General features: G+C 35.8%; 1 protein-coding gene across 2 annotated transcripts in view; it reads left to right on the forward strand.

Annotated features, from left to right (window-relative positions):
* The first annotated feature begins 8789 nt into the window (after positions 1-8789).
* Positions 8790-12374, forward strand: part of VIP (vasoactive intestinal peptide) — a 6278-nt gene continuing 2693 nt past the window's right edge. For both annotated transcript variants that reach the window (XM_006882745.1, XM_006882746.1), the window contains exons 1-2: positions 8790-8893; positions 10869-10991. In XM_006882745.1, the coding sequence (XP_006882807.1) occupies positions 8790-8893; positions 10869-10991 (227 nt within the window). The remainder of the gene's footprint in view (positions 8894-10868; positions 10992-12374) is intronic.

Genomic DNA, 12374 nt, shown 5'->3' on the forward strand with positions numbered 1-12374 from the left:
AAAACTTACAGGAAATGGACAAATATTTAGAAACTCACAACCTCCCTAAGCTGATCCAGGCAAAAACACCTGAACAGATCCATTACAAAAGAAGACATTGAAAATGTAATAAAACAACTCCCAGGCAAAAAAAGTCTGGACCAGATGGTTTTATAAGTTAATTTAATTAAACAATCAGAGAAGAGCTAGCACCAATTCTACATAAAGCCTTTCAGAAAATAGAAAAAGATGGAATTCTCTCAGACTCATTCTGTGAAGCAAACATATCCTTGATACCAAAGCTAGGTAAAGACACCATCATAGAAAACTATATGCCAATATCTCTCATGAACAAAGATGCAAAAAACCTGAATAAAATCCTGGCTAGGAATACAATTATACATAAAAAATAATTCAACATGACCAAATGGGATTCATGACAAGTATGCAAGGATGGTTCAATTATAAGAAAACAATTAGTCTAATTCATCACTTTGACAAAGCAAAGAACAAGAACTACATGATCTTATCAATTGATCTGGAAAAGGACTTTGAAAAAATCCAACACATTTTCCTGATTAAAACACTCAACAAAATAAAAATAGAGGGGAATTTCCTCAACATAATAAAAAGTATATACACTAATCCAAGAGCCAACATTGTTCTAAATGGAGAGAGACTAAAGGTATTCCCTTTGAGAACAGGAACTAGGCAAGGATGCCCACTATCACCTCTCCTATTCAATATTGTTTTGAAAGTCTTACTGATAGCAATAAGACAAGAGGAGGAAATAAGAGGTATCCAAATTGGCAAAGAGGAGGTAAAATTATCTCTCTATGCTGATGATATGATGGTATACTTAGAAAACCCTAAAGACTCAGCAAGAAAACCACTGGATAGCAAAATGGCAGGATACAAGTTCAACTTAGAAAAATCAACTGGATTTCTCAATAGTGACAAAGAGAGTACAGAACTGGAGCTTAAAAAACTCCAATACCCATCACAATAGCTAATCACAGGATTAAATTCTTGGGAGTAAATCTAACTAGAAACAAAGGATGCATTCAAAGAAAATTACAAAACATTACTACAGGATACAAGAAGAGACCTACAGAAATGCAAGGACATCCCTTACTCATGGAAAGGAAGGGTCAATATTGTGAAAATGACAATTCTACCAAAGGCAATCTACAAATTCAACAAAATCCCAATACAAATACCAATTCCATTCTTCAAGGAGATGGAAAAGGCAAATTCCAATTTCATCTTGAATGGAAAGAGACCCTGAATAAAGAAAGAACTTCTTAAAAAGAGAAACAAGTAGGAATCATCTCATGCCCTGAACTCAAATCCTATTACACAGCTGTGGTGGTCAAGACAGTGTGGTACTGGTACAATGACAGACACATAGATAAATGGAATAGAATTGAGAACTCAGAAATCAGCCTGTCTACCTATGGTCAACTGATTTTTTTACAAGAAGATGAAATCAGTTAAGTGGGGAAATGACAGACCCTTTAACAAATGGTGTTGGCAAAACTGGAAAACTATCTGGAGAAAACTCAAGCAAGACCTACTCCTTACACCATACACCATACACAAAACCCAACTCAAAGTGGATCATGGACCTAAAACTAAAACCAAGGACTATAAACTTCCTCAGAGAAAAGCTTGGAAGAACTCTAGAAGCCCTAACCCATATCATGAATAGTTTTCCAAGGATCCTGAAAAACTTACAACCAGGAGAAGAAAAAATATGGGACCTTCTAAGAATCATATCCCTATCCACATCAACAAACTTCTCCAAGATGTTAAAAAGAGAAGCCACCGACTGAGAAAAAATATTTTGTAATGACATGTCTGATAAGGAACTTATATCTAGAATTTATAGAATACTCGACCACCACAAGAAGATAAAATGGGAACAGGATATGAACAGACACTTCACCAGAGAAGACATTCAGATGGGAAACAAACACATGAAGAAATGTTCAAAATTTCTAGCCCTAGCAGAGATTCAAATCAAAACAACTATATCACCTCACCCCAATAAGAATAGCAAAATTCAGCAGGGCAGCAAACAATAAATGCTGGAAAGGTTGTGGAGAAGCTGGAAACTCTTTTCACTGTTGGTGAGTATAAAATGGTGCAACCACTCTGGAAGGCAATATGGTGCTTTCTCAAAAAGTTGGAAATAGAAATATCATATGACCAAGCAATTCCACTACTGAGAATATACCCTAAAGAAATCAGAACTGCCATCCAAACATATATTTGCACACCTATGTTTATTGCTGTTTTGCGAATAAGAGCAAAATGATGGAAACAACCCAAGTGTCCATTGACAAACAAATGAATAGAGCAGCTGTGGTATATTTACACAATGGAATACTATGCAGCACTGAAAAACAAGAGACTCATGAAATATTTTACAATATGAGTGGTCCTGGAGGACATTATGCTGAGTGAAATATCTCAGTCACAAAAGGACAAATACTAAAAAAACCACTCACACACAAAAAACAACAAAAGGACAAATACTGCATAATGCCACTCTTCTAAAACAGGACTGACATGGAGGTTTGGGGTGAATTAAGAAAAGGGGATAAATAACATAAACTGCATTGAAACAGAGGAGGGAAAGAACTGTTTAAAAGGATTATATGATTAGGTATTATTTGCATGACAACTGTCCAGAACAGGAGATGCATAACAAAGTGTACTGGGGTGGGCGGGATTGTGCAACAATGACGTAATTTTTTTCTAAACAGAAAAGCAAACTGGGTGTGTGAGTAGGGAGAAAAATATGCAACAATGAATGAATGGAAATCCAAGTTTTCTATAGACTTTCACTAAAATCTTAATTAAAAAAAAATTTTTTTTTAAAAAAAAGGGAGCTCTGGTGGCCTAGAGGCAGGAAGCTGCACTGAAATCCCAGAGGTTCACAGTTCAAATCCACCAGATGCTTTACTAGAGAAGGAGGGACAATCTCCTCCTGTACCAGGCAGATCCAATTTGATGGTACACACACACACAAAAAAAAAAATAAAATAAAAAAAAATTAAAAATGTATATGTACTTACAACATTAAAAAAATTATTTGTTCGAATTACAGAGTGAATAAGTGTGGCAAAAATGATGCATGTCTGATGCACACCTTCCCTGATTTTAAGCCCCACAATTTTCTTTTTTTTCCCTCTTTGAACAACCACTTACTTCTTGATTTCAGTGCAGCTTCGACTTCAGTATTACTGGTCCTTGATATGCTACCCCCTGAAATGGTTAAATGCCACCACATTCTTTGTATAGTGACTAAGTGTAATGGTATCAATGACAGTAATTTGCCAGGTCTAAATGAAAAGACTATCAAACTAAGCTCAGAAAACTATTCTCTAATCCCATGTTTGGTATTGACCTCTTCAGTGACCTCTGAAATGTATTTGATCTCTCTCAACATCAGTTTACTTTTTAATAAAGAAGGATCTTGGCCACTCAGAATAGGAGGTCCGTTTCAGCAGTCTACATGAATACAAATTTCCCTCACCTTCATTGGAGCTATTGATTTTAGAATCCTTAAGGCAGGAAATAGAGTTTGCTCGAGATATGAGAAAGTTATGACTCAATAAGTCCATGTTCATCATGTTGTGTGATTATGGAAAAAATTAGTAGTAAAGAATTGTGCTGCCAACTCAAAGAGTCACAGTTCGAATCTGCCAACTACTTTGCAGGAGAAAAATGACCAGTCACTCTCAGTGCAGTTTACTGCTTCTGAAAACATGCTGGAGGGTCAACTATGGGTCAGTTCCAACTCAACAGTATATTACAACAATGTCAAAATAAAGAAAAATATTTCAATAATTAACACTTGTTATTTACAGAGTTTTATAGTAACAAAGAATTCAGAACAAATTCAACTATAGTATTCCTTTCTGTATGTTTGTTTTACTGAATGCATATATATGTTAACTAACACAGGCCACTGTTGGAAAAGAAACCGAGAGAAGCAGACTTAAAAAGTAAATGCCATCAACAAATGACTGGATTCAGAAATTGTGGTACATTCACACCATGGACCACCATGCAGTACTGCTGCACAATGATTTTGAAAAGTACAAGGAGTGTGTCAGGGATACAGCCTGTCCCCATAACTTTTCAGTCTGTATGCAGAACAGATCATGAGGGAAGCAGGAGGAGTGTGGCATCAAGATTGGAGAATATTCATCAACAACCTACAATATGTAGATGACACAACCCTGCTTGCTGAAATTGAAGACCTGCAATTGCAGCAAAAGGTCAAGGACTGTAGTCTTCAATATGGATTGAAGTTCAACATCAAGAAGACAAAGATTCTCATCACTTGGCCAATTGGCAGCACCATGAGGGATGCAGAAGAGGTGGAGGTTGTTAGCAGTTACAGCTTGCTCAGATCCACAAGCAACACTCTTAGCACCAGCAGTCAGGAAATCAAAAGATGATTTACATTGGGAAACTCTGCCGTCATGGACCTCTCCAGAGTGCTGAAGAGCAATGATGTCAGTCTAGATGCAAAGGTGTGCCTAATCCTGGCCATGGTCTTCTCATTTACTAGTTATGCTTCAGAGTTGGACAATAACTAAGGCTGACAGAAGAATAGATGCCTTCGAGTTGTGGTGCTGGAGAAGAGTCTTGAACATACCATGATCTGCCAAGAAAACAAATAGGTCTATCTTAGAGAGAGTGAAACCAAGTTTCTCCTTGGAGGCTAGGATTTTGAAACTCCCCCTCACTTACTCTGTGCACGTAGCCAGGAGAGATCAGTGCTTGGAGAAGGACATCATGCTCAGAAGGGTTGACCGACAGCACAAGAGAGGGAGACCCCAGATGAGATGGATTGACACAGTGACTGGGACAATGGGAATTGGTGTGTCAAAATTAGTGAGACTGGCTCAGAACAGGGAAGGGTTCAGAGCTGCTGTACATAGAGTAGCTGTACATTGCAGGTGACTCAATGGCACATAACAACAATAACATGCTATGACAGGTTTGGAAGCAGGAGTGGCATCCACTTCCTAAACAACTTGCCTTCGGAAACTTATGGACTTTGATAAATGTCGATAGTTGTAGAGGGGCTTCAGGCCTTTTGTTCTTAGGTTCACTATAAGTTGTGCTTGACTCTAAGGCAATCAACAACACAATAACATATAGCATGGGAGAGGCTAGAGAACATTATGCTGAGTGAGCTAACTCAGGCATGTAAGTACAAATACTGTATAAGACCGTTACTCTAAAAAAACAGAAGAATAACCAGATAGACATGTATGGATATTCAAAGAGGGTAGGGGAGAAGCAAGGGGGTTAAGGGTGGGTAATAAAGGAGGGAAATCATGGGGTCACAGAGTTTGGTGGGTAGAAGGAAGGAGCGGGGTGAGGAAATGTACATAAATGAAGCATAAAAACAAAACAAAACAATTAAACTCTTAGCTATGGGGGGAGTAAATTCATACATCTCTGATTTAAGGCTTAGAACCTGTAGATGGTGCTATGATACCATTTTGAAATTCCGGTTTACTTTCTAGTTTAAATACATAAGGAAAAATGCAACTCTTCAACTTAATTTATTTTTATACAGAGATAATAAAATGGAATTGTTTCTTTTTATTTTATTACTGTAAGGGGAGAGAATTTACTTACTATTGGAAAACATTGACTACATTTACTCTCTGTCAATGCCAAGTAATTCCTTAGACTCAGTTACAATCAACTTTTCTGCCTTTTCTTCTGTTAGATTTTTCTGCTTATCATTCAGCATCGATTTTTGTGTGACTGCCTATCAGCTGGCATGGCTGTCATTGCTCCTAAAGAAAACTGTTTCACGGAGAATTGGGTGATGGAGAGTGAAGAATAAAAAATTCCATGTGACAAACATTTCAACCTCCAGTTTGTAATAATCAGGTAAAAAAAGATTTCCTGGAATTAAGCCACAGGAACTCTGGCTTAAGTCAGAGCTGTCAACTGGGAAACAAATTTCCAGACATTTTGAAATTTAATTCATTTAATTTTCTTGTAACTGGATTAGAAAACATGATTGAGAATACCAGGATAGTCTTTTCCTGAACCAGCCTGGCTTTGAACAAAGTAAATGGATACTAAAAGATTGTAGTAGGATAAAGAGATCTTAAGCTATTCTCTCTTGAGGAACTTTCAAATAAGAACATAAAAGACTAAATACATTGGAAAGTTAAAAAGTGAAAGGGAAGAAAATGTTTTAATTTGTTCATGAAATTGTTTCTAAAACTGCATTTTTACATTTAACTCTGAATCAATGGTGATAGGCTACTCCTTTTAGTTGGCAACGTACGCAGAAAAATTAAGTATTTAACAAATTCTTTACAAATGTTATCCATCTTACTTTCAGAAAAGTGATTGCATTAAGAATGTGGTTTTTTTTTTTTAAGAATGTGTTTTTTATATAAATGGAGCTAATATGGGGGTAGGGGAGGAGAGAGAAAAAGAATTCTGCATAATGTTTAATGTTTAGACTTATAAATATGATGAGAATACTTTTTAAGGAGAAGTAAACCAGTAAATACCTGGAGACACACCATCTGAAAACAATTTATCTTTCAACTAATTTAAGACAATGTCTGTAAAAGTGCGAAAGAAATGAAAACATTTTCTACACATATGAAATGGCAGTGTTGTTAATGCCTTCTACACAATTATGAGCCTTTCTGAAACTTTATTATTATAGATAGTGTCATCCTAAAGGAAAAAAAGATTAGTAGAAAAATTGAAAATTATTTCTAGAAGTTTTTCAAATTAGGTTAGATCTCCAGAAAGATTTTTATCAGGATGGTACATGGATGGTACAAAATAGCAAAGCCTTTGGAAAATTAATACTGTGTAATGAAGGAGAATTTTCTACCTGTAAATGCTTGTTGCTTTCTGTATCTATTCTTGCATATTAAATCCCTCTCTCCTGAATGCACCTAAGTGGCCCTGGCTGTAACACTATAATTACTCTCTTATTTCATTAGTATTGAGGTAAAGATTAAAGCATTTCACAATGAGCTGCTTAAAGAATAGTAAATTCTGTTGGAAGAAAACTAAATTTCCTCTTTATATTTTGCATCTTGAAGTTACTCACTATATATTCATATAAATCAGACATACTGACGACTAGGTGAGAACGTCAAACCCTATTCATCCCATGGGAGTACTATTGTGACGTCTTTCTGAGAGCTTTGCGATTGCTCAGCCCTAAGTGGAAGCCCTATAAAATGATGGGCTTTGAAATGCTGGTCAGAGAATGAAGAACAGAGCTGGCGATTCCTAAGCCAACCCTTAGCCAGTGCAAGGTCTGGTGTAGCAGCAGGACCAGAAAAACCTTAGGGCTTCTCCTGGACTCCCAGGACTTCAGCACCTGAGACAGCGCCACACCCTCCTTCAGAACAGGACGTTCCCAAGGAACTTAGCCAGGTAAGTAAAAACTTTCTCTATCTGCCCTCCATCCATTTCTCCCTGTCTCTTAAAACTTTTCTCAGGATATATTGAATCTTTCTCAAAAAAATAATTTTACAGTGTTCTTCCTTTGAAACAGTAAAAGGCAAATTTCTCAAGTCACCTGGTAAGTATAAAAAAAAAAGTTTCAACTTCTGGTACTAAATTTTTGTTTGCAACGTGCTTTACTCAGCCTAATTAATTATTATCACTAATGAATAATTTTTTAAAAATATGCACTTATTAGGCTTCTATTTGCTTGTATATACTTTTTTGACTGAAGATTTGTTGGGCACGTTTGTTTTTTGGTGTCTCTTTAATTTTTATTTTTTTATTATTATGCTCATTTATTTACAAAATTCTAATATATTCTTTCCCAGAAGAGACTTTTCCAATTTCCCTTCCTCTCCCCCATCAAACTGCACAATCTCATGAGAGCACATTTATTTTTAAAGCTTACAACTTATTTCCTAAGTGCTGTGCTTTTTAAGTTGTTTCAGTGAAACCAGAAAGCATTTAACTCTCTTTTTATTTTCAGTTTAAGTTGTGACATTTACAGAAAGCAAAAGAAATATCCCTTTCATCTTTAGTTTTTGTCTAAATAACACTTAGAACTCAAGCAATAAATTAACAAAATGTAAAAATAAAAATCCCCAAAAGATTGCTTTTCAGGTTATTTTCTAGAAAAAGATAATTACATGGCTCAATGATAATCTTTTCACTATTAAGTTGTTCAAACTCAGAGAATAAATTCCTAGTAATATGTGGGTTAAAAAAATATGTATATGTGAATATGAATATGTATTCTGTATATGTGCATATACAGAATCAGACTCGTTTTGTGTTAATACATATACTAACATACAGAAAGAAACTCAAATTTAGCATTTGCTGGAGTAGAAAAATAATCTGATAGCTGTTATCCCAGTTTCTTGTCAATTGTATATAAAAATCATAAAAATAAGAGAAATAGTTTCTTAAGCTGTCTGTCTAGTCAGAAGAGATACTAAATCTGGGTGCTACAGCTCTACTATAGAAAGAATGTTCTTAGGGTAAATTCCTGTGAGGGGAGAGATACAGTGTGGCTTTCAATACATACCTGAGTGCCTTGTGCCAAGTAAGAGACAGGTGGCAGATAGAACCAGTTTTTATTTAAGAACCCATCACTAAAAGAAATTTTTATTTAAGCAGTAACCACAGTACTGGTTAACTCTTCCTCCGTGAGGAAAACGTCTGTCTACAAACTCACCAAAGAAGTTGAGAAAGAATCACCCTGCTGGGGGCACGATGGCTGCACACGCTGATGTGACTCTCCCTTTGCAGGCTCAGAGATGGAGACCAGAAGTAAGCCCCAGTTCCTCCTGCTCCTGGCCCTCTGCAGCGTCTTCTCACACACACTGGCATGGCCTCTTTTCAGAGCTCCTCCTTCTCTGAGGTGAGTTCGCCTTCAACTCACACAGTTACATGTTCCTTCTCCACTGAAATGGAAGTCTTCTTATGCCATTTATAATAACTCAACTTTGAAACTATGTATTGTTTGCTTACAATGTCTTCAGTGCTGTGTTGAGCACATGTTTCTCAGCCTCAGGTCAGAAAAATTATTTCAGGGTCTGGAATTCATTCCCAGGACACTGGAAACAGTGCTGGAGACTAGATTAGGAATAAGCTAATCCCATTTGCAAATAAGGTGGACAAGAAGTTGAACTTTCATTTCATCCGAGACATTTTCAGGTAAGTAGTAAGCTTTTAGCCATAACCATATCGGCTAAGATCCACTTCTGATCTGATGGTTCCTTTTCAAGACCAATTAGTAAAACAAATAGTTTCTTTCAGATGTCCATGACATGAATATTATTAGTGAAGTATGAGTAAAAATCACGTTGGACAGACATTTATAGGCAAAACTCCATTTGCTGATATTATAAAATATGGGATAATTTATTAACTGAGACAATTTGGTTTAGTAGTAAGAAGTTGTGTTACCAATCCAAAGGTACACAGTTCAAATCCACCAGCTGTTCCCTGGGAAAAATATGGGCAATTAACTACCCTGCAATTTACTGACTCTAAAAACCCACTGGATGGCCACTTAGGAGTCAGTTCTGACTCTGTGTTACATAACAACAATCACTTAGTTTTAATCCTAAATCCTCAGTTTCACTGATCTGCAAGTTGTATTTTGCATTTCAAATTAACAAAGCAGAACAGCACGCATATTTAAAATTCTACCTGAAATAAAATACATTTATGTTAGAAAAGCAAGAATCAGTAAATGAAAATTTTTTAGCTTGATTTTTCCTTCTGGTTTATAGGCATCAATATATTGAAGAGGGAAATAGAGTCATTTATTTGCCCATTCCTCATTCTGTGCTCAAGGTAGATGTATTCTTATTTGGGAGAATAATCTCTTAACTGTTAGTGCTTTCTGTGAAACCAGCTTAAAGCTTCATCTTAGGCAGCTCTGTAATGAAACAGAATGGTTCCATGTGAATGAATACTACTGTCACAAGAGATTAGCAATCACAGGAGTGCTGACATGGCCATTGATTGCTGGGACTGCTTATTACTAACCACCGATTACTATCTCATCAAGAGATTCACAAATGTTCAGGAGCTGACACATCCAGTCAGAGTCTATAACATATACACCTCTACAAATACACTTTTAATAGTGTTCAATAGCTTAATAGTTCAACCTATTTGCATCCACAAAATCTACAAATATCCAAGATACAATCATAGCTGTTTTCAGTCTTCTACTATAGCATCATAAATCCTTTACTAAAGTTATGTTAATATGTAAGACTAGAAGCCAAAGGTTTCACAAAAATCATTAATTTGAGTAACTATGCATAGATGGATGGATACTTTTGACTCAATCAATGGAGAAATGAAGTCAGCCAAGTTCTAAAACAAAGCTGAGGGATGTTGAAAAAGACAAGCAATTAACATGCAGTTCTTGATGTTTGAAACAAGTCATAATAAACATCTATATATGCACAAAATATTCCAATTTTAAAAAATTGACACTTAATCAAATTCCAACCTTTGTTTTGCATAAAAATGTTTCAGATTTATGATCTTTTCCCTCTACCAAATGAAGATATTATAAAAGAAATATACTTTGTTTAACATTCATGTAGAATTGGATAAAGTAGTTTGGATATTTGAACCATCCAGCTAGTGCAAGTTATCTGAATCTGTTGTAAGAGACTTGAAACTGCGTTATTTTTATGATCATAAACCACAAAGATTATTGTGTTCAATTCCACTCTATATCCACAGCATTGTACGGGAATGATACTTCTCAAGATTTTGAGTTTCATGCTTTAAATGGCTGTAAGGCCATGAATACTTTCTTCTAACAAAGTGATGTACTATTACCCCTCTGCTCTACTTTTCCTCTTTAGGCTGGGTGACAGGATACCACTGGAATTAGCAAATGAACCCGATCAAGTTTCACTACAAGCAGACACTGACTTCTTGCAAAATGCTTTAGCTGAAAATGACACACCCTATTATGATGTATCCAGGTGAGTTACTTGAGTTTTATCTTGGAAACATAAATGTCTTCATCTCACCATATAGTCATTTCTCTCTTCTCATGCTACACCTTCCATGTGGCTTGGCGTCATTCAGCCTGGCTTAGTGAAAGCTTTTTTTTTTTTTTTAAAAATTTTTTTATTTTTAATTTTTTTTTTTTAGTGAAAGCTTTCTTGTCTGCAATTATTTTTATGTAGAAAGGTTGTAACAAGTTAAGATGAACAAACCCTTAACTTATATTCTTTTTTTTAAAGAAATTTTTTTAAATTTTAATTGTCAATTGGTACAACCATTCTGGAAGGCAGTTTGATGCTTCCTTAAAAAGCTGAGCATAGAAATTCCATATTATCCAGCTATTCCACTACTTGGAATATACCCTGAGAATATGAAAACTGAGGCACAAACTGAGATTTGTACACCTGTGTTTACCACCGCAAAAACAGGGAAACAGCCCAAATGTCCAACCACAAACGAATGGATTGAGAAATTGTGGTACATTCACAGAATGGAATACTATGCAGCACGCAGGAGCAATAACTTTGTAAATAATTACCTAACTTGAGAGGGACTGGAGAGCATTATACTGAGTGAATTAACTCAGTCCCACAAGCATAAATATTGTATAAGACCATTATTGTAGAATGAGTATAAGGATCCAGGAGGGGTGGGAGAGGCTGGAAGCAGAGGGATGTGGATGTATACTTACATTCTTTTGCACAGCATTCCAAAATCACAGATTGCCCCATTCTTGGTAAAATTGTAGCCATTTGGATTCCAAAACGGAGTAGGTTCTAACATAAGAGTTTCATCTCAATGTAAAGAAAAATTTGTCTAATAGTAAGAGCTGCTCATCCCTGAAACTATTTGTCTAGCCGTTGTTGATTCCCGTGGAGCCGAGCATGACTCATAGTGACTCTAAAAACAAAAGGCCTAAAGCCTTTCTATAACTATCGACATTTCTCAAAGTCCATAGAGTTTCCAGAGGCGTGTTGTTTAGGAAGTGGATGCTGAGCTGTATTCAAATACAGAGTAGCTCTACGCTAGAGACAAAGAATACTGTCCTTGTTTGGATGAAAGGATTTAATGATAAGAGTCCCTAAGATTCTGTCTTAGACTTTGTTACAAAATAATTTTGCCAAATAAATGACAAAAAATCAGAATATTTTCCTCTTGCCTATATTTTTATTCAGGAAAAAGCACTAGTTTAAATATATTTTTCACACCAATATGTCCTCAAGAAGAATGAATTTTAAGATTCTACTGAGAAACATCAGTTAAGGTTGAGACAAACTTCCTAAATTTAAAGTTAACTCCATTTTTTCCAAATCTTATGTTGAAGGTACAGACTATGTCTTGATATAAATAACTAGGAG

Source organism: Elephantulus edwardii, unplaced genomic scaffold (genome assembly GCF_000299155.1).
Source record: "Elephantulus edwardii isolate Elephantulus edwardi_28Jun2011 unplaced genomic scaffold, EleEdw1.0 scaffold00024, whole genome shotgun sequence".
Taxonomy (NCBI): Eukaryota; Metazoa; Chordata; class Mammalia; order Macroscelidea; family Macroscelididae; genus Elephantulus; species Elephantulus edwardii.